The 25531-nt window shown below is 46.1% G+C and overlaps 1 protein-coding gene across 1 annotated transcript; it reads right to left on the bottom strand.

Moving 5' to 3' along the window:
* Window positions 1-14494: 14494 nt before the first annotated feature.
* LOC123460234 (60S ribosomal protein L23a-like) lies at window positions 14495-25271 on the bottom strand. Its single transcript, XM_045148372.1, has 3 exons — window positions 25205-25271; window positions 24778-24960; window positions 14495-14658 (listed from the first exon to the last, which is right to left on the bottom strand). The coding sequence occupies exons 1-3, from the start codon at window positions 25269-25271 to the stop codon at window positions 14495-14497; spliced, it is 414 nt and encodes a 137-aa protein (XP_045004307.1).
* Between the last annotated feature and the right edge of the window lie 260 nt (window positions 25272-25531).

The following is a 25531-nucleotide window of genomic DNA, read 5'->3' as shown; positions in this document are numbered from 1 at the left end:
GCCCTTTTCTCTCTTTCTAATAAATAAAATAAAATAAAATAAGACCTTAAAAAAAATCAGAGCGGACAGAGTTTGGATAAATACATTCCTTTGGGCCTGAACACCTGGGGTTAAAACTGGCTGACCCATGAGCCTGTGACCTTTCACCACTGGGACAGCCCTGGGGTCTGTGCTAACAGGCTCAACTGGTGTCCAGTGAGACTTGCATGCTGTTTCTTTCCTCATTTCGTGGACTTCCTGTCTCCAGGGATTTTGAAGGACATATCTGTCTCAGTATTACTTGGCTCTGGCATATAATAAATCAATCGAAAGGTGTGTGGATCTACCAAAATAAAATCAACCTCATGACCAAAATGCTTAAAATCACTAACCTAGAGTAAGCTTCCTCCCCACCCCCCAGCAAGGCAGAGTCTCCCTGTAGCACAGGCTGACCTGGAAATCACTCTGTAGTCCCAGACTGGCCTCAGACTCACAGTAATCCTTCTACCTCTGTTTCCTGAGTGCTGGGATTAAAGGCATGGGCCACCACGCCTGGCTTAGAGTAAATATTACTTTGGGGCTCTGAGAAGTTCTATTAATTACCTCATCTGTTTTGTCATATTGGGAGGGCAGAAATCCTTATTGTGAAGGCAGGGTGTGTATATGTATCAGGGCAATGCCTTGGTTTAGAAATCTATCTATCTATCTATCTATCTATCTATCTATCTATCTATCTATCTATCAATCTATCTATCATATATCATCTATTTATTTATTTTGGTGAGATGAGGATTGAACCCAAGGCCTTGTACATGATAGACAAGTGTTCTACCACTGAGCTATGATAACCTACCACTTGAGACAGGGTGTTGCTATAAAGCTCAGGCTAGCCTTAAAATTATTTTTTTCCTACCTCCATTTCATGAGTGCTGGGTTGACAGGTGTGTGAGCCATCACACCCAGCTAGGAAGTTCTAGTGCAGACACATCCACCTCACAAATACAGATACCAAGCCCGGATGCCTGTCGGTCCTCATCCTGTTGTAGAGATGTTTCCACATTCTGCTTCTACATTCCTCGTGTTAAGGGGATCAGAACAGTATGTTTTGTTATTTGATTTTCCCCTTCCTTCCTTCCTTCCTTCCTTCCTTCCTTCCTTCCTTCCTTCCTTCCTTCCTTCCTTCCTTCCTTCCTTTCTCCCTTTCTTTTTGTTGAGACAGGCTGACACTCAAGGTACAGGTTGGTCTGGAACTCACTATGTAGAGCAAACTGGCATCAAACTTGCAGTGGACCTGCCTCCTGCCTCAGCTTCTCAAGGACCACAGGGTGACATACCAAGCCTTGACAGCTACTCATTGCATAAAAATCCAGTCCAGCCCAGGCTCAGAGCACTGGGCAGCAAGAAACCTGAGTTCTAGGTGATCTATTTTCTTTTCTTTTAAAAAATATTTTAGTTTTATTTACTTATTTGAGAGAGAGAGACAGAGTCAGACAGAGGGAGAGAGAAGGAAAAAGAGAGAGAGCATGCCAGGGTCTCCAGCCACTGCAAATGAACTCCAGATGCATGTGCCACCTTGTGCATCTGCTGGCTTACGTGGGTCCTCGGAACCTAGGTCTTTTGGCTTTGCAGGCAAATGCCTTAACTGCTATGCCATCTCTCCAGCCTCTCTAGGTGATCTTTGACTCTCAGGCCATTGACTTTGGAAAGCCACTTGCAGACACATTCACATGAGCCGTAACTTCCACTTATAGGGCTGTGGGAGATGAAAAGCGTCATGAAGTAGCCTTTGGACATCTGTGTGGCCTTCTGTCTGTGTGTCTCATTCAGCCTTTGTGTTCTCAAAGATGAACATTTCTAGTGGAATGCTTAGAGCCATCAAAAGCCAGGTTTGGAAAATTCCAAATAGATCCTCTCTTTTTTTAATATTTTATTTTTATTTATTTGAGAGATACAGAAATAAGGGGAGATAGATAGATAGATAGAGATAGAGATAGAGATAGAGAGAGAGAGAGAGAGAGAGAGAGAGAGAGAGAGAGAATGGGTGCACCAGGGCCTCCAACTACTGAAAACAAACTCCAGATGCATGCGCCCCCTTGTGCATCTGGCTTATGTGGGTCCTGGGGAGTCGAACCTAGGTCCTTTGGCTTTGCAGGCAAATGCCTTAACCGCTAAGCCATCTCTCCAGCACCCAATCCTCTCTTTTGATCATAAGTCCAGGGGCCAGTCTTCTTCTTCTCTAGCCGGCTGGGGAAAGTCTGAGAGCACAAGCAGTAACAGGTGCCATAGGGGGAGAAGCCTTCAGCGCAGGCTCTGCAGCTTGTTGAACAGCATATTAGGGACTCAGGAGTTATTTGGTTAATTCAATACTTGTAGACAGGCATAAGATAATTGCAAGGGGAAAACATTAGCTTTGGGACACGATTTGCCTAGATTGGTTGTCTAGAATGATCTAATTATCAAGCTAACCATTTTCACTTGAGCCTAGGGAGTTATGGTTGGGGCTGTATCCTTGGGAACAATGTTTGAAGTCATACCGTATATCTATGGCTTCATGTAAGCGGAGCTTTCCCCACTCCAGTCTTCCTCAGTGAGCTATGCTTAGAAAGAATACAACATAAAATGTCTGGGCCCTTGTTGCATTTCTATCAGATGATATGCATACATTCTTCATGTTGCCTATGAATTTAGGGATGGGGCTGCTTAGCATTACCACATATCATAAACTTTTCCTACCCCCCCCTTTTCATTCATTAACAAGGGGAGGCAGATTATGGCCTATAACCATAGTCTTCACAAAAATGCAGGAGGAAATTGGGTGGTTGCTCTCTTATTTATTCATCTTCTTTGACTTCCTAAATTTTCCAAATTACCTTGGGGGTGGTGTGCCCACCAGGGTGGTTAGCATTCTATTGATGTGGGAATCTATTTCTTGCTCACCCGGCTTTCTAATGGGAGTGCCACACTGATTTCTTTAAATTAAACCTCTCAGAGCAGCCCAGCTAAGAGGTAGAGTCATGCTACTTATGGGCCTGCCTCGCAGTCAACATGGAGTCACTGCTGTTACCTATTCTCTGATGTTAAAATGGCAGCCTATTATCCTAAGGGAGGAAGAAAGCACAGTGGAAAGTGAAAAAAATAAAGTAAGTCTGTGGTGTATTGTTCTTAGGGCAAAAGGTTTCAAGTCTAACAGCATAAAAAAAGAGTGGACAGAAAGAGCTTTTTGTTATCCTGGAGGGGGGAAAAATTTTCCCTTTTGCCAAAGCTCTTCTTGGAAAAGATAAAGAACTTCTTTTTACAAGGTTGAACAAGGTTGAAACACACACACACACACACACACACACACACACACACACACACACACACAAGGAAATATGGTTCCATTCCTGGGTCGGGACCTGCTATTTCTCAGGGGTACGGAGGGCAATGTGAATGCTCTGTCACTTATAGGAGAGAAGCATTTCCTAGCAAAGTGTGGCATGCTTGGAACAGGTACATAATCCCCTCCTTTCCCTCCAAACAGACAATGACAGTTTGGCAGAGGGGAACTGGAACATCCTGACAGGACCAAAGAGTAGTGTTCTAATTCTCATCGTATTCTTGCTTTAAATTGCCTTCCCCTGATGGCAGAAGCCTCCCCGTGCAGAGTACTTAATACATTGATATTAGAACAACTAGGTTTGAGTTGTGAGGAGATCTGGGGCGTCAATCCAAATCTAGTTCACTGGAAGGATAGTCGTTGGTTCTCATGAAGCAGCGTGGTTTTCCATGGCACTCCAGAACCCCCTGCAGGCCTTGTGAAAGCAGAGGTGGAGGGAGACATTCGCGTGGACCTCAGGGATCAGTGGTTCTCAAACTTCAGGTGGGACAGAGGTGCTTGGAAGTCTTGTTAACCCACGCATGACTGAGCCCCACCTTCTGTGGTTTCCACTTTAATTATGGGGCCGGGACAGGATTTGTGAATCTGCACTTCCAGCAAGTTCTTGAGTCATGCCAAGCCACTGGTGGAACAGGGCTGGTTGAAACGTCCAGAACTATCCTGACTTGTGCCAGGTCTGAAACGTAGCACCAAGGACAAACAGAATTGCTAGTTGAGCTTCTCAAAGTCGATCTGTCCTGATCTGGCTTGTGGATTCAGTTCTCATCTGGGATCCAATTATTAAATACATCATGACAAGAACATTCTTTTTTTTTTTTTTTTTGTTTTTTTGAGGTTGTGTATCACTCTAGCCCAGGCTGACCTGGAATTCACTATGGAGTCTCAGGGTGGCCTCGAACTCATAGTGATCCTCCTACCTCTGCCTCCCGAGTGCTGGGATTGAAGGCGTGCGCCACCATGCCCGGCTCAGGAACATTCTTGTAGACATCATATAGAGGTCTAAAGGAAAAATAGAGAGGTTTTGAGAAAAGAAAAGGTGCAAATGGCACAATATTTTCATATAGGTTCTGTGCAATACAAGTTTTCCTCTCCTAATTTTCCTTACATAGTCCTAATTCTTCCCTTTTCCCTTTCTTTCTTTCTTTCTTTCTTTCTTTCTTTCTTTCTTTCTTTCTTTCTTCTTTCTTTATGAGAGGGAGAGAGAGTGTGTGTGTATGGGTGCACTGGGACTCTTACTGATGCAAACAAACACCACTTGGGGCATCTGGATTTATGTGGCATCTGGGGAATTGAACATGGACCTAACCCCTAGGCTATCTCCCCATCCCAGTCCTGATTTTCTTGAATCTACAAATAACTTATTTATAAGGAGGGTTGGATTTAATATTATACCTAGTGCCGCTCCTGCACAAGCCTTGGGGTCTTCTAGTCCTTTAATTCCTCTTTAGTTAACAGAAGAAAATCGCTTCACTATTTCTTTCTTTCTTTCTTTCTTTTTTTTTTTTTTTTTTTTTTTTTTTTTTGAGGAAGGGTCTCACTTTAGCCCAGGCTGATCTGGAATTCATTATGTAGTCCCTGGCTGGCCTCAAACTCACAGTGATTCTCCTACCTCTGCCTCCTGAATGCTGGGATTAAAATGCCAGGCCCAGCAGAAAATCACTTCAGATTAGGTGCCCCCAGCAAGTTGAGGTTTTCATTGATGGTGGGACGTCACACAGCATGCAGATTTTAGCTAGGACTGTGGCGGTCTCATAAAGGTGATGGCAGAGGAAGTCTCGGAGTTTGTGTCTCTCACTTGCTTCTATCTACAGATAAGTAGGTGCAGCCCTGAGCGTTCAAAGAAGGGGACTCTGGGACAAATGGCAAAGTTCTAGCATGGCCATCTGGTGATGAATGTGGGAAGACGGGGAGTTGCCATGTGAAGGGGCTGTGTGTCCTGTTGGTTATTTTATTTTATTTTATATTTATTTATTTATTTATTTATTTTTGAGGTAGGGTCTCACTCTGGTCCAGGCTGACCTGGAATTAACTCTGTCATATCAGGGTGGCCTTGAACTCATGGCAATCCTCCTACCTCTGCCTCCTGAGTGCTGGGAATTACTTTATTTTTTTGAGGTAGGATCTCATTCTAACCCAGGCTGACCTGGAATTCACTATGGAGTCTCAGTGTGGCCTCGAACTGACGGGCAATCCTCCTACCTCTGCCTGGGATTAAAGGTGTGCACCACTACACCCGGCTCCCTGTTGGCTTTTTTTAAGGCTGTTATCACACTGACATGAAGACATGCCTACATGACCTGGTATATGGACGCAGGGCAGAAGAACACACTGTTGGATGTGGCAACCGAACCTGCGATTTCACGGAGTCCCATGGATGGGGAGGCCAGCCAACTTGCCCTCCGCTCCGGAGTGTGGGGGCGAGAAAATGGGAGGAAAGAACTGTGACAAAGAGAGCAGGAGGACCCACAGAATCCGCGAGGAGCCGAACATTTGTCAAAGGGTTTGAGGAAAAGGCAAGCGAGCCTCGATTTAAAATATACCATCTGGGGCTGGAGAGATGGCTTAGCGGTTCAGCGCTTGCCTGTGAAGCCTAAGGACCCCGGTTCGAGGCTCGGTTCCCCAGGTCCCACGTTAGCCAGATGCACAAGGGGGCGCACGCGTCTGGAGTTCGTTTGCAGAGGCTGGAAGCCCTGGCGCGCCCATTCTCTCTGCCTCTATCTGTCTTTCTCTCTCTGTCTGTCCCTCTCAAATAAATCAATAAAAAAAATATATATATACCATCTGTAGCAGACCGGGACTTTCGTGTGTGATCATGTCATCCTTAGTCCTGTGCTGGCCCTGGGCCTGTTGACTCAAGTGTCATCTTTACACTGGGCTACAGGGGAGCCCATCTACAGGGCTCATATCCCAGGATGCATCTACGTGGTTGTCTAGTGGAAGGCACGGCTGGCGCTGAAGGTGGGGGAAGGGGAAACTAGACCTTGTCCCCCCAGATGACACAGGCTCTAGCTGTCAGATCAGACAGGAAGGGCCCAGCTTGGTCCAGTGACCCGGCACTTCGCCATTCTATCTCTGTTGCCTTCCATCCTAGGGAGAGAAGATGCTTCCGACCTGTTTCATCTCCCCCTTCCTCTGAAGACATAATTTCTTGACTTAGGTTCTTTCTGTGGTAAACACTTAAAAGTAGTTTTTTCTTGAGCTGCAGAGATGGCTCAGCGGTTAAGGCATTTGCCTGCAAAACAAAAGGACCTCGGTTCGATTCCCCAGGACCCACGTAAGCCAGATGCACAAGGTGGCGCATGCATCTGGAGTTCGTTTGCAGTAGCTGAAAGCCCTGGTGCACCCATTTTCTCCCTCCTTTCTCTCTGTCTTTGCCTCTTTCCTTCTCTCAAATAATAAATAAAAATAAAATATATTTTTAAAAAAGTAGTTTTTTTCTTCTTGACTAGATTCTGGCTGCTACAGATGATAATTATTATTTTTGGTGAATTTATGAGGAGACTGAGGTTTGTGTAGGTTAAATAACATGCCCAAGGTCCTCACAACTAGCAAGCGATGGAATCACTGTTCAAAATACCACCACAGAGCTCATATTCTCACCATACCAGCGCTGAGCCTCTCAGAATGAGGGTGAGGCAATTAAGAAAAAGGAAGAAAAATTTTTTTGCATGCCTAAAACAGTAGTAATGAGAATCGTGGTGTGAAAACACTGCTTTAATCCCAAGTAACCTCTGATGGCGTGCCTGTGGTTCTGTGAGCCTAAATCTTGGGGAATTAATTCAACTCAGGCCCTGGTGCTTGTCTTTTCTTATTGCTCATTTTCTTGGTTGATCACAAGGGGTTACTTATTTTCCACTCATCTTGCTGCCGTTGGTGAGAGTGTGGCCTGAGCCTTGGAACTGGGGTTGCTATGGAAACCTTTGACTGGAGGCGAATGGATCACGAAGGTTTATTAATGAGAATTCTCCTTTGTACCTCTGGGCTCACTCTGCATGAGAACCCAAGACAGGCTCATTACTTTCTGTATTAGTCAAAGTTCTCTGGAGAGAAGTGTGTGTGTGTGTGTGTGTGTGTGTGTGTGTGTGTGTGTGTGTGTGAATGTTTGAAGAGTAGAGGGAAGTGGTCCTCCAGTAGTGGCTCCCACAACAGTGACATCAGTATCAGTTAAGAAATGCAGGGCTGGAGAGATGGCTTAGCGGTTAAGCGCTTGCCTGTGAAGCCTAAGGACCCCGGTTCGTGGCTCGGTTCCCCAGGTCCCACGTTAGCCAGATGCACAAGGGGGCGCACGCGTCTGGAGTTCGTTTGCAGAGGCTGGAAGCCCTGGCGCGCCCATTCTCTCTCTCTCCCTCTATCTGTCTTTCTCTCTGTGTGTGTCGCTCTCAAATAAATAAATTAAAAAAAAAAAAAGAAATGCAAATTCTTGCCTCATCCTGGATTTACAGAATCAGAAACTCTGGAGTGGGATCTGGAATTCTTTCTTTTCTTTTCTTTTCTTCTTCTTCTTCTTTTTTTAGTTTTTCGAGGTAGGGTTTCACTCTAGCCCAGGCTGACCTGGAATTCACTACGGAGTCTCAGGGTGGCCTCGAACTCACGGCGATCCTCCTACCTCTGCCTCTCGAGTGCTGGGATTGAAGGTGTGTGCCACCGCGCCCGGCTTTGATGGAGCACTTCTTTAATTACAGTGTCCTACCCTGTTACATGACCATGGAGGAAATCAAGTCGTTCATCAGGCTCACAGAGATCATTGCTTGTGCCAAGCAGAATATCACCACAGCAGAAATCGGTGCCAGGAAAGATACTGGCTTGGCTGGAGTTTTAAACTGGCTCCAGGACCAGCACAGAGCCACTAGTTGATTACAAAGTTGAGAAGTATCTGAACGGCATTGGTGGCCTCTGATGTTCTTTTCTGAAAGAAACAACAACCCAAGGTATCCCTAAGGGATAAGGATCAGATATCTTTTGTCCCCTGGCCTCTGAAGACTGTCCCCAGGACCGGGAAAGAGTGCTGCTGGACTTTGGGCTCTGGAATTCTGTGCTTAAAAAAATTTTGTTTTGTTCATTTTTATTTATTTGAGAGTGTGTGTGTGTGTGAGAGAGAGAGAAAGAGGCAGAGAGAGAGAGAGAATGGGTTTGCCAGGGCCTCCAGCCACTGCAAACGAACTCCAGACACGTGCGCCCCCTTGGGCATCTGGCTAACGTGTGTCCTGGGGAACCGAGCCTCGAACCAGGGTCCTTAAGCTTCACAGGCAAGCGTTTAACCACTAAGCTATCTCTCCAGCCTGAATTCTGTGCTTTAACAAGCCCTACCAGCTCATTCTGCTGCTGATGTAAACTTGAAAGCCAGTGATACAGTTTCTCAGATCTGGACCCATGAGACTTCACGGGTCAGCAAATGTATCACTTACTTTCGCATGGCTGGGATGAAATTCTTGGTGGGAAGCAGCTTAAGGAAGGAGCGGGTTTATTTGCAGCTTGCAGTGTAGAGGAGAAGTCTTGTACGGCAGGGAAAGCAAGCAGGAGCAGAAAGCTGGCATCATCACAGTCAAGGAGTAGAGAGCAGGGAATGCTGGTGCCCAGCTAGCTTTCTCCCTTCACACAGTCCAGGAACCCAGCCCGTGGGATGGTGCTGCCCACAGTCCAGAAAATTCCTCACAGTCATAGCCAGAGATTTGTCTCCATGGTGAGTGTTACCCCTGTCACATTGACAACCAGAGATGTATCGCCACAGCAAATGTATTGTCTGTGTTGTGTAGCCATTTCTTCAGAATCGAACCCTCCCTCTTGGAGACTCACAAAGTTAGCAGATTCCTTCCCAAGTTCAATACACAGCAAGCAACTTCCAAGGAGGAGGAGACCTTTCAGGAGAGGTGCCTGGACGTTCGGTGGGAGCTCTGTGGTCGTGGCTTCTGTGAGTCATTGCCCATGTCTGGGTGGGCCTTTGGGTCACTCACCCTCACGTAAGTAGCTTCTCACCATGTTCTTGTACAAGTACTGCTTATAAACTGGACTTGGGTAGAATCATTTCTTTAGTCTTGTTGCTCTTCTTTCTGGGGTGAAGAGACATTTGTTCGTGTCTTCCCAGGAAAAAGTATGCAATATGTAGAGATACAGGATTTTGTTAGGGAATAGCTTTAAAAAAGGAGCCATTTGGTTTTGACAGAGAAAAATTTATAAATAATTCTAGGTAACTTAAACAGCCATTATATTAGTATATAAACATATTTCCTTGCCCATAGTTTTAAGTTTTTGGCTTTAAAAATGTCTTTTATTTTTATTTATTTATTTGAGAGAGAGAGAGAGAGAGAGAGATAAAGAGGGAGGGAGAGAATGGGCATGCCAGGGCCTCCAACCACTGCAAATGGACTATAGACACTTGTGCCACCTTTTGCATCTGGCTTTATGTGGGTCCTAGGGAACTGAACCTGGGTCCTTTGGCTTTGCAGGCAAGCACCTTAACTGCTAAGGCCATCCCTCCAGCCTCGTTTTTGTTTTTGTACTAGTATGGAATAGAATTACTTTGTCACAGGCTGATGAGATTCATTTGTGCAAAGTGAAAGCGAGGTGAGTAATGTTATTGCAAGTAGTTTGAACCTAGAGAAGTGAAAGAAAATTGAGCTCTCACAGTACGGTACGCTATGTAAATCAGATAGGAGAGACTTATGCCTCAGCTGTCAATGTCTATTCAGGCATGATTCAGTTTCAGCTAACAGAATCACCTCTCATATCAGTTTAATGGTGAAAGCTCTATTTTTACTGGTTTTTGTAGGTTTGAATGTTTAATTTGCAAGCTTAGTTTGGTTTTGTAGTTGCTTACATGCAGAAATCCAAGGATCTTAAACTGAAACTTATATTTGCATGTATTTAAGTAGCATAATAATGAAAATAATTTATGTTTTTGTTTTGTGCTAGTGGGGATTGAACCTAGGGCTTCACATGTGGGAAGCTAGTGATGCACCACTAAGCTCTCCCAGCCCATGAAAATAATTTAAATGAGCTTTAGGGGTCCATAAAAGCTTGTCTCTTGTAAGAGGAATATGTAGTAACTGAGAAGTTAAGAGAGGTTTGCTAATTGAGGTCACTCAGTGAACCAGGCTGACTGAGGTTTCTTTCTTATTTTTGTTTCTTTGTTTTTTTTGAAGTAGGGTTTTCTCTAGCCCAGGCTGGCCTGGAATTCACTATGTATTCTCAGGGTAGCCTTGAATGGCGATCCTCCTACCTCTGCCTCCCAAGTACTGTGATTAAAGACAGGTGCCACCATGCCCAGCCTGAGGTTTCATTTTTGATGTGTGTATCTTTCTGTCTACTTTTCTTCCTTCCTTCCTTCCCCCTTCCTTTCCCCTTCCTTCCTTCCTTCCTTCCTTCCTTCCTTCCTTCCTTCCTTCCTTCCTTCCTTCCTTCCTTCCTTCCCTTTCTCTCTCCCTCCTCCACTATCCCTCTTTTCTTCCTCCTCCCCTGCCATGTTGGGGCTCAAACCCAGGGCCCTTGTAAAAGCTGTACAAACACTCTACCACTAAGCAACACCCCCAGCCCACTTTTGTGGATTCCTTAGGAAAACATTTTATTGAGATAAATTACATGCCAGCATAATATGCCATTTTCAAGTATATAGTTAAGTGTGTTTTTGTAGATTTACATAGCTATACAATCTAATTTATCCTCTATCCAATTCCAGAACATGTTAATCACCTTAAAAACAAACAAGCAAACAAACAAAAAAACTCTCTTGTCATGAGTAGGGTTTTTCCTTATCTACTAGTCCAAATAATCACTTATCTGCCTTTTCTAGTGATTTACCTATTCTGGATATTTTCATATGTGGTTTCTTTTACCTGAAATAACATTTTTAAGGCGAATCCATTTTTAGTATGTAACAAGATTTCATCCTTTACAAAATATTAATTAATTAATTACTTTTTTTTTTTCCGAGGCAGGGTCTCACTCTAGCCCAGGCTGACCTGGAATTCACTACGGAGTCTCAGGGTGGCCTCGAGCTCACGGCAATCCTCCTACCTCTGCCTCCCGAGTGCTGGGATTAAAGACATGCACCACCACGCCCAGCTTTATATTAATTATTTATTTGGAGAGAGGGTATGAGTAGGCCAGGGCCTCTTGCCTCTGCAAACAAACTCCAGACTCATGTACCACATTGTATGTCTGGCTTTACATGAATACTGGGAAATTGAACCCAGGTAGTCAGCCAGGCTTTACAAACAAGTGCCCTTAACTACTAAGCAATCTCTCCAGCTCATTCCTTATTTTTTTTTTAAATTATAGAACAACATTCAATACATGAAGATACCAAATTTATTTATCTACATATTTATTGGGTAGACATCTGGGTATTATAAACAATGCTGCTTTGAACATGCACATGTACGTTTTGTGTAAATTTGTGTTTTCAGTTTTCTTAAGTATATACCTAAGAATGAAATTGCCAGGTCATAAGATAACTGTGTTTAACATTTTGATGAGCTGCTGAAGCATTGTCCACAATGGCTGTAGTATTTTACATTCCTACCAGCAATGCATAAAGATTCCAATTCCTCCACTTCCTCTCCAATAGTTGTTTATCTTTAAAAAATTTTTAAAAAATAATGTCATTTACTTTTTTTCAAGCAGAGGGAGATAGAGAGAAGAGAGACAGACAGAGAGAATTGGTGTGCCAGTGCCTCCAGGTGTTGCAAACAAACTCCACATGCATGCTTCTTTTTGTGCATCTGGCTTTGTAGGCAAGCACCTTGGCTGCTGAGCCATTTCTCCAGCCCAGTTGTTTACCTTTTTTTCTCTCTCTCTCTTTCTTTCTTTCTTTTTTTTTTTTTGGTTTTCAAGGTAGGATATCACTCTAGCACAGACTGACTTGGAATTCACTCTGTAGTCTCAGGATGGCCTCGAACTCATAGTGATCTTCCTACCTCTGCCTCCCGAGTGCTGGGATTAAAGGCGTGCACCACCATGCCTAGCTGTTTGTCTTTTTAAAACTATTTTTATTTTTATTTATTTATTTGAGAGAGAATGGATGTGCCAGGAACACCAGCTTCTGCAAACAAACTCTAGACACATGTACCACCTTGTACATCTGGCTTATGTGGGTTATCAGGAATCGAACCTTGGCCCTTTGGCTTTGCAGGCAAGTGCCTTAACTGTTAAGCCATTTCTCCAGCCTTTTCTTAAAAAAATTTTTGATGGCAGTTCTTAATAGATGTGAAGTAGTTTTGAATTATGATTCCATATTGATTAATGTTCATGAGTTTGTTAGCCATTGTTATCTTCTTTCAAGAAATATCCACTCAAATACTCTTGTTTCTCTCTCTCTCTCTCTCTCTCTCTCTCTCTCTGTGTATATGTTGGAAGTCAAATTGTGCAGACTAGACCTATAACACTGATCTATATCCCTAGTCCTCTTGTTTGTTTTTAACTGAGTTACTTGTGATCTTGCTGTTGAGTTTTAGCAAATTACAGATTTTAGTTTATAGAGCCTTATTACATATATGATCTGAGAATATTCCCTCTCATTTGGTGCCTTGTCTTTTCATTTTGGTGATAGTGCCCCTTGATGGATAACTTCTAAATTTTCTGGTATACTTTATGCATTTTTAACTTGGCTACACTTCATTACAGGTGTCAGAGCTGAGGGGCTTGTTGACTAGCTTCGATCACCTCAGCAGTGGGCTGTGGCAGAACATGTCCTGACTTTAGGCTTTCACTTGGCAGTTGCACCCTTGCAGACATTCACATTTCATGGGCATAGAACGAATGCCACATGGTGGCACCTAATTGAAGGCAGCAGAAATATGTAAATATTTCTATAATATGTAATATGTAAGCATGTAAATGTGTAAGCTTTCCCCCCTCAGGATTCCGTTCTGTACCTTAGGGTGGTCTCAAACTTGAGATCCTCCTCTTTCAGCCTCTCAAGTGCTGGAATTATAGGCATACACCACTGTTCTTGACGGAAAATGGGGAAAACCAGAAAGATTGGGTAAAATAGTACTCATATTTGAAAAACATGCAACTTAAGATCATGAAAACCTAATGTATTTGGGTTTTGTTAGAATCAAAAGATTTGGCTTAAGCTGGGCATGGTGGCACATGCCTTTAATCCCAGCACTCGGGAGGCAGAGGTAGGAGGATCACTGTGAGTTCAAAGCCACCCTGAGACTACACAGTGAATTCTAGGTCAGCCTGAGCTACAATGAGACCCTACCTCAAAGGAAAAAAAAAAAAAAAAAAAAGATTTGGCTTTCCAGGTGTGGTGGTGCACATCCTTAATCACAACAGTCAGGAGGCAGAGGTAGGAGGATCACCGTGAGTTCAAGTGTGTGAGAACTGGGATTAAAGGCATGCACCATCACACCCGGCTTCTTCCTTCTTTCTTCTTCTTCCTCCCCTCCTCCTCCCCCTCCTCCTCCTCCTCCTCCTCCTCCTTCTTCTTTTTAACACTCTCTTTTGCTTGGAAGAATAAGGAAAGCTCTAAGCTTAGTAATGCCAGGATTCCTCTTTTGTGTTTTGTTCTGAGTGTCCCCAGTGGCCTTGAACATGCTCGGTTTTCTAACCTATAGGAGAGCTTTGGGTATTCTTGCTGAGCAGTACACTTCTTTTATGGTCCTAGATCATAATATATTTCTCTAAGGTACATTTAAGGCCTGCCAAGTAGGTAGGATTTTATAGAACGTTGGCCTGGGTTTTGCTTAATGTAACTTTAGAAAGTAGAATCCATCAAAATAATCTATTCTTTGTATCTCCCTAAATTGCTAAGTGATCTGGTAAATTTGATAAATCTTGGCACTTGATTTCAAATTATACATTATATGTTTTACATGGTTTTATTGATATCACAAACTTTTATTTGAAATACACACAATACAACGAATACTATTTATTTATTTTTTTCGAGGTAGGATTTCACTCTAGCCCAGGCTGACCTGGAATTCACTATGTAGTCTCAGGGTGGCCTTGAACTCACGGTGATCTTCCTACCTCTGCCTCCCTAGTGCTGGGATTAAAGGCGTGTGCCACCATGCCTGGCTTTGAAACAAGTATATTTAGAACTAACCAGCTGGATTCAGTTTAGATGCTCCCCATTTTGTTGACAACATCCAAAGCATGATAATGGGGAGGCAGCTGAGTGTATGCCTTCTTCTATCCATCAGGCCTGATCAGGTCATTGGCTTTGGCCACATCAGTGTCACAGAGTTTCTTCTCAGCTTGTCTGGTCTGGTGCTTGTTAGCCTTGACGTCCACAATGAGCACCAGTGTGTGGTCGTTTTCTGTCTTTTTCATGGCCAACTCGGTGGGTGGGGGTTCTTGATGGTGGCACAGTGGTCAAGCTTGCTTCTCCTGGGGGCGCTCTTCCCGGTAATTCAGGCTGCCTCCAGAGGCTGCATTCATTGGGTGGCCAGAAGGTGGGTGACGTGCGCATCTTCTTGAGGCTGTAGATGCCTTTCCGTGGGGCCTTCTTGGCTTTCAAAGCCGGGCTGGAGAGATGGCTTGGCAGTTAAGCACTTGTCTGTGAAGCCTAAGCACCCTGGTTTGAGGCTTGATTCCCCAGGACCCATGTTAGCCAGATGCACAAGGGGGTCCATGCAGCTGGAGGTTGTTTACAGTGGCTGGAGGCCCTGGTGCACCCATTCTCTCTTTCTCTCAAATAAATAAAAAAATGTTTTAAAAAAATAAGTGGCTTAGCATTTGGTTTCTATTCATTTAATTTCATCTTTGACATGGTTTAGTGGTGAGGGGAGGATCTATTAGTATAAAGGAGACGCTACATCAGTCTTTAATGGACCTTGCTACTCAAGGCAGGACTCAGGGAAGGTTATGATCCTTTCATATCACCAAGTATTGTTTCCCCATTGGGTTTGTCTAGGACAGTTCTTCCTTGTCACACTTTAAGAGGCCAAGTGTTCTTGTTTTCCCTTCTAGTCCAGTGGGTCCTGGGGAGCTGCAGCCCATGGTGGAGAAGACACCATTTCTCCCCAATGTTCCGAAAATGTAGCAGACAGAATCCTAAGATGGTCCTCAGTGACCCACATCTTCCTGTATCCCCTGTCTCTGAATGTTGGCAGAACCAATGATAGGTTGTGACAAAACAGAGAGTATCTTGGTGGACATGGCCCAGTCTGTTGCGACCTTTACAATCAGAGCTTTCTCGGGCTGGTTGCCAAGGGGAAAGTCAGATTTGAAGCCAAGGAAGCATTTGCCGTTGCATTTATGGCTTGCAGATGAAAGCTGTGAGGCCAGGGTTACGGAGGGTCTGTACGCGCTAAGACAGCCACAGCTGACAGCCAGCCAGGAAGTAGAGACCTGTCTTACAAGAAATTGAGGGGAAGACATAGGGCCCCTCATGAGATCTGGGCAGAGAACCCAGCTCTGTGTCTAGGCGTCTGACCTATAGAGCTGTGAGAGGCCGGGCTTATAAGTGGCAACAAATACCCATGTGCTTACCTTTCAAACGCACCATACACAGAATTTCCTGATAGACTGTGCTGTTCCCACTGATCAGCTTGGCACTGCCTCATTTTTTTTTGTGTGTGTGGGGGGGAATCTATCACCATCCCCAGGGGACACCTTACTGTGGCAGGATCCAATTAAGCCTGTCTGATGAAGGAATGACCTTTTGAAGTTCACCTGCCTAGCAAGTCCAGCTTTTCTGTGGCCAATAACACAGAGTACTGTATACTGGGTGAGGTTTGGAAAAAAAGAGGTTTATTTTGCTTTATGGATTTGAAGGTCTAAGTTCAAGGGGCTGCAACTGGTGATGGCCTTCTTGTTAGCAGGGTACCAAGGCAATGGAGAGCATCACATGGCAAGAGGGGTCCAAGAGTGTATGTGTGTCTCTCTTCTGGTCTCTCCCCTCTTTATTTGTTTATTTATTTATTTTTTTTTGTGCAGCATATGTGATGTGGTGTGAAGTGTGTGTGGTGTGTAGTGTTTGCATGTGTGTATGCAGGAGATGCTGTGAGCCCCAGAGGCCAGAGGAGAACACTGGGTATCTTCCTCCATCACACATCCCCATGTTTCCTTAAGACAGTCCTCATTGAACTCAGAGCTGCTTTTATTTTTTTTTGGTCAGACTGGCTAGCCAATGAGCCCTAGCTATTATCCAGTCTTTCCTACCCACAGGGCTGGGTTTACAAGCAAGTGTTACCATGTCCAGCCGTTTATGAGGGTGCTGGTGGAATCTAATTCAGGGAAAACCAACCCTTTTCGGGTCCTTATGCTTGCACAGCAAGCTCTCTTACCCACGGAGCCATCTCTCCTGTCCTCTCTCCTCTTTTTTCATGACTACCAAGATTCACTGGCAGAGACGCTGCCTCAGTGATCTTACTTCATCCTAACCACCTTCCCAAGGCCACCTCCCAGACCTCTAATCCTCATTGTCGGGTCAAGATTGAACACGTGAATTTGTGCTTTGCACCACAGGGATTAAAGAAGTCTTGGGGAATACTTAAACCACAGCGCTGGGGTGGAAGACAGGGGAAGAGTAACAAACGTTCTTTCGAGTTGACCCATGTCAATAGATCAACATCTGTTTAACACCTACCTTGTCCAAGACCCCCACACAGTACTGTCCCCTTCTGATGTCCTTCAGGGGCTGTAGGTGTTTTGTTGTCCAACTTGATCCTTCTGGTGCTTTCCCTGGAAAAGGATTTAACAAGAAAGAGTCACACCAAGATGTAATTTTATTAGTGTTGGCCTACGGTCCCACAGCATGTGTGCCCTGTACAGACTGTTGGGAATGGCAAGGTGATAGCTTTGACTTGATAATTGTTTCTCCTAATTCCCAACACGGTCTCAGGTCCCCGTGGGAAGAGAGAGTGCCAATGGTGTCTAAAGTGATGACCGAGAGCTTGGCCACCCCAGGGCTCAGAACTGTGTGGAGTGATTTCAGGGTTGATTCTGGAGTTGGTGCGCTTGGATCTGAGCTGCAACCCTACCACCCCTGACTTGGGCTCACCCCTGTCTTCCCGTACCTTCCCAATTGACCTTGTGGGATGACTGAGGCATAAATGAAATACTGTATGTAAACACTTCAAAACAGTGCCTAGTATTAGCAGTTTTAATTTTTAAAAATTTTATATATAGTTTTAGAGAGAGAGAGAAAGAAAGAGAGTGGGAGAGAAAGAATTGGGCTACGAGGGCCTCAGCCATTGCAATAGAACTCCAATGCTTGCGTCACTTTGTGGGCATGTGTAACCTTGCAGTTGCCTCACCTTTTGTGCAACTGGCTTACATGGGATCTGGAGAGTCGAACATGGGTCCTTAGGCTTCACAGGTGAATGTCTTAACCACTAAGCCATCTCTTTAGCTCTTTAAAAATTTTTAAATTTTTAGAGAGAGAAAGAGAGAGAGAGAGAGAGAGAGAGAGAGAGAGAGAGAGTGAGAGAAGCTTTTAACTATTAGTTATTATTGCAAATACATAGGCATCCTCCCGTTTATTCATGTCTTTTTGGATGGAGGGTAGGCTTTCTCTATGAGAATCACTGCTCTCAGGGTTATCCAAGTATGCCAAGCTGTTAGGAAATTGGAGGGGCCGCCTTGTACACACGTGGTGGCCTGGGATTTTTTCTTGTTTTAGAGAAAGTCAGGCTCAGACCGTTAGGTTCTTGAGTTCTTGCAAAACCAGGTGTTGCATTTCGTCAGTGTATGGTATGGACAGCTTAGAGATGGTTGTCAGGTAGAAGGGATTGTAGAAATTTTGGTTTCACAATTGCTTGAGGAATCTGGGGTGAGGGTCACTGCTCTGCTGGTCCGGTGGGCTCAGGATGCCTCAGGGTAGTGGGACAGGCTAGCCATAGAAGGGGACATGGAAATATGAGCAGGGTTTGTTTCTCTGCAGAGCAAGAAGGAAGGAAAATAATTTGGTGTCCGGAACCCCCATTTGCTGCTCTCTCTGAATCTTGTTTTGAAATGACATCTAGATTTCAGTAACATGTTCACACTTGAACATTGAAAACATTGGTTAGGGCTGGCATTCACGAGCGTGAACTTGTTCTGGCATCTAGTATAATTACTTTTTAGCTACATAACTGCATCTTTTTTTCATCTTCTCCCCCAGCTGGAGGCTACTCTCGGTTGCTTTGTTCAAACCAGGCAGTGGGTGGGAACAGGAAGGGGTTCCCTGTCTCCCAAAGAAAGGCATTACCAGTTATCCGTGAACAGGAGCCAGGAGGGCCATCGTAGCTAGACACCAATGTAACATAGGTGTGTCTGACTCCGTGAAGGCTTTTGGGGGTTGGGGCTGCTTTGCTCTGGCATCTCCTGATGGGACATTACTCCTACCAGATCCCAATGAGGGCTTCTGAGGTAGATCCAGTAAGAATCCTCTGCATCTTGATTTGCAGACCAGCTGGCTTGATGAAATCCTAGTCACCGTCTGTGGGATAGCTTCTGACCTTTACTAGGCTGGCTTGGTTTTGAAGGGAGTAGTGCTGTATTGGGTCCTTGTAGAGTTGCCAGGTAAAAGTCCAAATTAACTCTGAATTCCACATGAACAACAAATAATATTTTAGGATAACTCATAATATTGCATGAGACTTATTTTAAAATTTATTCATTACCTATCTGAAATTTGAATTTAGTTGGAGTATTGTTTTTGACTTAGCTAAATCTGACAACGTCCATTCCACGGGGCCTGGTGATCTGAGGTAGAATTAGGTCTTAAATGCCAGGATATTTGTAGGGCTCGTTTTGTGGTAGTTTCTTGCGGTGGCTCATGGTGACAGTGTGGTACTGAGGAACTCTTTTTTTCCGATAAGTCTGCTGAGTGGTAGAAAGCTGGCTGGAACCTGAAAAGAACCATAACCCAGTTAAGGCAAGGGACACCAGAATTCCTTCCTTCCTTCAGCCCCATGAGACCCCTAGTACCCCTGGTCAGACTGCAGCTCTGGACCGCCCCCCCCACCACCATAAAGATCCTGGGAGCCAACCCTGGGCCAGATGCTAAGTGCTATAGAGGCCCAGTGTGACCAACTGCTCCCAATAGGAGCCACCAAAGTTTTTGAGCAGTGTCTCTGTAAGAACACAGAGCGAACAATAGCAAAAGCAAAGACATTCCAAAAGTTTCAGGATTTAGAAGAAAGGCTTCTATTACCACACTGGTCGCTCTGTGCCCCGTGGAATGTGCTGATGTGTGTATTTCAATGAAAGAAGGAGGAATAGATGATGGGGCTGTTTTAATAGAACTGAAAGGCTTTTAAAGAAGACATTAGAAGGAAGTTCCAAGGACATTTCAATGTAATTGATTACACATAAGGATGGGTGGAAGGGAGGATCATTTGAGGGCTGAAGTATAGACCATGGCCCTCCGAGGCAGAGGCTACCTGGGAACTCACACTCTGTGGTGGTTTGAATGGATGTCCCCCAATAGATTCAGGAGTTTTATTAAAGCTTCTTGGATTTCCAGCTACCCGGCTGGCAGTGGTATCACTGGGTGGGATCCTAGGGTCCAGCCCTAAGATGTGGGGGTGGATCTGAATTCCTGCCTAAGATATGAAGAGGCCTTGAGCTCTGCCTGGGGTTCCTAGACTGCGTTTATTTGTGCTGCTGGTTATGGCTCTTCTTTCTCTGCATGGACCTGTGAAAGGGGACCAGCTTCGTCCGCCATTATGGAACTTCCCCAGCATCCGTAAGCTTCAATAAATCCCTTCTTCCCCCCCCATAAACTGTGCCTGGTTTGGAAGCTCATCCCAGCCATGCGCAGCTGACTGTGGCACACTCTAAGAGTGGGCAGAGCCAGTGTGGGGTCCTGGGCTTCACGGGGCTCATTCCTCTACCTGGCAGCTGGAGCCAGCCTTGATGCTCAGCCCACCGCTGCCCCAGAGAGTCAGTTGGCTGGTGGGCTGGCTGACAAGGGGTGCTGTGTGCTGAATTCCTTTCCAAGAGGGAGGAGGAGATGCCAGCTCTTCTATACATCACCCTCTGCCACCTGCCAAGGAGGCGAGATACCGCTGTGGGGAAAACAGCTTTTACTCATTGCTTTGTATCGAGGCCTGAATACAAGCCAGAAGCAGTGGGGTTTGGTTAATAAGCTGGCTGCAAATCATGCTAATGGGAGTGCTATCTCGGGAGCCTCAGAGCTGGGGAGAGGGTGATTGAGTGTTGAGACTCTCAGGGAGTGTTCCTCCCTCTCAGTCCATTTTCAGAGCTGTCTTGGCACAATCACATCAGCGTGGCTGGATGCGAGCAGCAATCATAACAGGGAGGGACAGGCTAAGGTCTGGGCTGGGTGGGAAACACTTTGAGCTCTTTCTGGGATATTGCTCTTGTAGGGTGAGACTATGCCCTGCCTTGAAATCCAAGTGGTAAAGGTGGGGGGCTGAGGCATTGTGCCTGAGGTACAAAGACAGAGGTGAATGGCACAGGTCCCAGTACCACCTGCGAACTCCATCAGGCAGGGCTGGGTAGGGTTTCGCTTGGGCCAATGCCATCTCTCGACATGACTGGTGGTTTGAATGTAAATATCTCTCATAGCCTCAGGTAGTTTTGATTACGGGTCATGCTTAGTCCCCAGCTGGCTGAGTCTTTGGGAGATTGAACCTTGCTGTAGGAGGTATATTGTTGGGGGCGGACCTTGGGGTTGAGGAGACCAGTCCTACTGTGTGTTCAAACCTAGCAAGTGCTTGCTGTTCTCTCTCTGCTGCAGCAGACGTGTGATGGTGTGACCTGGTTTCTGTTCTCCACCATGGTGAAGCTTCCCCTCAGAACTGTCAAAACCTAAATACAACCCTTTCCTCCCAGAAGCTGCTTTTGGTTAGGTGTTTCCTCCCAGCAACAAGAAGCTGATGGCCAAATTACCAAATGTACAGGAAGGACCCACCATGCTCCGGGCGAACTCTTCTCAACCTGGGCACATTGGGGTTTGGCATCGCCTGACTCTGGTGTGTCCTGGTCCTGGCACTCTGCCCTCTGTTGGCTCGGGTCTGGCTTGCCAGCTGCTCCCCACTGACTTTTCTTCTAGAGATCCTGTATACTCAGCTGCCTCTGCTGCGCTCCTCTGCAGGTAATATGGGGTGCTTGTGGGACTTGGCATCATAAGTGATGTGGATCTTTATTGGAGACACAAGAGTTGCATGCGACGTCTTGGGAGAAGCATTCAGAGGTGAGCAGAGTAACTATTTCCTGGTTCACAGAGTCTTTCACCAGTGCCTCATGCCTCTCCTCTCCCATCTTGCCCCAAACACACCTGCACCCCTTTTTGGCCCTCTTCTGTCTCTGGGTGACTAGTAAGTTTATGAGTTAAATATACTTATGAGGGCTTTCTTTTATTTATTTATTTATTTTTCCAGGTAGAGTCTTGCTCTAGTCCAGGCTGACCTGGAATTCACAATGTACGCTCAGGGTGGCCTTGAATTCACGGCGATCCTCCTACCTCTGCCTGGGATTAAAGGTGTGCACCACTATGTTTTTTTTTTAGTTTTTCAAGGTAGGGTCTCACTCTAGCCCAGGCTGACCTGGAATTCACTATGTAGTCTCAGGGTGGCCTTGAACTCTTGGCGATCCTCCTACCTCCGCCTCCCCAATGCTGGGCTTAAAGGTGTACACCACCATGCCCGGTTTCATTTGTTTTTTTTTTTTTTTTTAAGGCATGGCCATGAGCTAGCCTCTCTCTGCAGCCTGCCTTTCTGAGTCAATGTCTTGCCTAGCTGCAGGTGAGTTGGGACATGAGGGGAAGGGAAGGGAAACTAATGACATGGAGAAGGATCTTTTTTTTAAAAAAAATTTTATCTATTTATTTTTTAATTTTTATTAGCATTTTCCATGATTATAAAAAAAATCCCATGGTAATCCCCCCCCCCCCCCGCTTTCCCCTTTGAAATTCCATTGGAGAAGGATCTTTCGCCAAGAGAGCCATTATTCCCGCATCAAGTCCTTGGTGGAAGGAGCGTGGCACCCTGGACTTCCCCTGGGGTCTCGCAGGGTGTTCGGGATGCCTTAGGTCATGATGGCTTCCTCCGTGGGGTTGGGCGGGAGGTGGCGGTTCTGATTCAGAGCCAGCAGCAGCTTTGCTGTTCCAACCAGATGAGGAGACAGACCCTTTGGAAGTCACATTTCATCAGGTTCTGTGACAGTTCTTGAGCTTAGTAACACCAGCCCCTTACTTGTTCAGCTCAAGGGCCAGTGCCAAGGGCATTAAATCACTTCATAAAGGCCTTTCTCCTTCTGTCGACTTTTTGCTCTCTCAACCTGTAAACGCGAGCATCTGTGCTTTCAGACTATAAGTCCCTTCCCCAGTGACTCCATCGGAAAGAGAAATGAAATCTTTCAACATTCTTGCTTTCTGCCTCCTCAGGGAAGGGATCAGTTTAGGAGACAAGGATCATGTATCCAAACAGCACACCTCCATCCTGGCAGCACCGAGGATCTGTGCCTTTATTCATAATGTATTTACACAGCTCGGCGGCAACTGAAGAGCCTATTTAATGAAATGCTAGGCTTGTTTTCAGATGGGGTTGTTGGAAGTCATTATGAGTAAACACGTGTAGACATTCATTTTCCTTCCACCAGAGGTCTCTCAGGGGGTCCCTGGAGATAAATATTTGCACGGTGTCCAGTTTGTAGTTCCCCAGCCTAATGTGCACCCAGAGCCCCTTCCCTCCCCTGGGTTGCCTGTGGCAGTGTAACTCTGCTTCAGAGACAGCGGCCTAGGCAGCAGCCACTCACCCAGCTCAGTGCACGCGGGGGCTTGTTGCTGCTGTGAAGTCTGTGGACTGGAGTCCCATGCGACGCATGTATTCCCGAAGCCTAGCCCTGTGTGAAATGCTGCTGCTGCCCTGTTATGGAATGCGGGGGCGGTGGACATCACTCCCATGAATCCTGAGAAACTGAAATCTCTTCAATTCTCAGCGTGCTCTTGAGGAAGCTGATTTGAACTTTTGTTCACATCATTTGTTTTTGCTTCAGACTCAATGATATTCCAAAACAAACCAGGAGATACTGAGCTACTGAGCCCAGGGTTAAAACACACACATACACACCACACACACAACAAAAACAAACAAAAATCCTCCCAACCTTTGGAATAGTGATTTTTTTTTTCTAATTAAAAAGGAAGAGACAGGGCTGGAGAGATGGCTTAGTGGTTAAGGTACTTGCTTGCAAAGCCTAAGGACCCAGGCTCAAATTCTCCAGGCCCCACGTAAGCCAGATGCACATAGTGGTGCATGTATCTGGAGTTCGTTTGCAGTGGCTGGAGGCCCTGGTGCACCCATTCTCTCTCACTTACTATCTCTCTCTGTCTCTAATAAATCAATAAAAATAAATTTAAAAAATGAAGAGACAAGGAATTGTAGAATGCTTTATGCTCTTAACATATACATTTTATTTAATTTCAAATTAGGAAGGGAGACCTAATTCTCCATAAAAGACATGACTGAACATTTTAGAGTGCATCACCATTAGCAGAAATCGGGGTTAAGAAGAGGTCTTGAAAATGTTGAATTTACTTTAGGACTGCATACTTGAGTGAGTGAGACAGAGGTTTCTGGATAAGTTTAGGAAAAATTCTGCGCTCAGATGCAACGTGTACGGTTCGTAACTGAAGCCTACAAAACTCAGGTCTGCAGTTTTGACGTGGGCACCCAAACCCATGAACCCAGGGGACAGGCTTAGAGAGGACTGTGGTCACTTTTCAGGGATTTGGAAGGGTTATGGCATCTGTGGGGCTGCCTAAGTCCCAGGGCCCACAAGCATGACTGCTGCACCCTGCAAGAGTTAGCAGTTGATGCTTTCTGGGTCCTTGTTGCAGAGAGAGGACCGGAAGCGCTCCTGGAGTTCTGCTCCTGGGGGGGGGGGGGGACGACTCGCCATCCTTGCGAAGGAGTTATCCTGACTCCAGTAACGGAGTGTGAAGGCCAGCGAAGGTTTTGAGAGACTGGCAGCCCCGCAGATATTCCGGCGCCAGCAGGACAGCGGCGGGAACTGGAGGGCTTTGTATACCAGGAGTAAAACATGCTTCTTCCTTGAAGGAGAGACAGCAGCGCTCTGGCTCTTGCAAGACCCCTAGTAGGAGCTGGCTTGGGAACCGTGGCGGGGGAAGAGGGCGTGTAGACTGGAGAGTTGCTCTGTGTGTAAAGGGGTGGGAGGAAAGCAAAGTTCAGGAAGGATAACCGAAAGCATCACTTCTGGTTGGAAACCTTTTTTTAAAAAAAATTTTCCCAGCTCATCTTTCGGGCACTTTTTTTTTTTTTTCTCTTGCCAGCAGCTTTATTGAGGGCACGAGCGTAAGGGTGGAATGAAGCCTGAGCTCAGACAGGCTCCTAACGACGTGGTCCTGGGACATTCCCTCAGTGCAGAATTGGTGGGTTCAAGACCACTGCCCTCACGTCTTACAGAACCTCCGGGCCACACATTTAACACAGTCCTTTGAACTTGAGGTCCTGGGCGAACTTTTGCAGTGTGTGTTCAGGTCCCCAGGGACGCGGAACCGGAAGGATGCTCCTCCCCAGGGGAGCGCTCGGCACCAGCTGCGGGCGGGCCGGGCGCTGTCAGCGGTGGGCGGCCCCCGGGCGAGCCTCGCTCCGCTCCGAGGACAGCTGGAGCCTCCGCCGCCCGCTGCAGCGCGGTGCGCGGGGCCGGGCTCCGCAAAGAACAGCTGCGGAGCAATCTTTCTGTTTGGACAACGTGGGAAGGGCCATTGTTCACAAATTGGACTCTTTAATAGCACCTGCACGCACAGATAATAATCCAGTGCCGGTCCCTCCCCCTCCACCACCCCGGCTTTCAAAGACAAAAGGCAGCCGCGGAGGGAGGGAGGAGCGAGCGGAGGCTTGGAGTCCGCAGAACATCTTGGAAACCGAGCGGAGTGCAAAATCGAGGACTGCAGGTTCCGATCCGTCCGTCGGGGTTGTTCACCGTGGGGTTCCTTCCCCCGGCCCCTTGGTTTGCCGCTGCCGCTTTTATCCTTGCAGGCCACCAGCATCGCAGCTTCGTCTCCCAGGCTGTTGCTAAGAGCACTTCCTTGCAAATCAGCGGTCTGTACTGGTAACGGTGGCCTCAGGCTAGGAAAGGTCACCCGTGCGCATGCAAATGGCAAGGTTTATGAGGCGCAGGTGGCTCGGACTTGCGTGGAGATTGCAGGGTCCGCGTGTTAAAGCTAAAAGGGGTAGATGAGCCCAGCTTCCCTGAGCCCCCCCTCCCCCCCCGAAGGTCTGAGCAGATCCCTTGATGCTTCCTAACGTG

Source organism: Jaculus jaculus, chromosome 4 (genome assembly GCF_020740685.1).
Source record: "Jaculus jaculus isolate mJacJac1 chromosome 4, mJacJac1.mat.Y.cur, whole genome shotgun sequence".
NCBI lineage: Eukaryota > Metazoa > Chordata > Mammalia > Rodentia > Dipodidae > Jaculus > Jaculus jaculus.
Note: the sequence above shows the minus strand (reverse complement) of the source record. Positions and strands in the feature narration are given on the sequence as shown.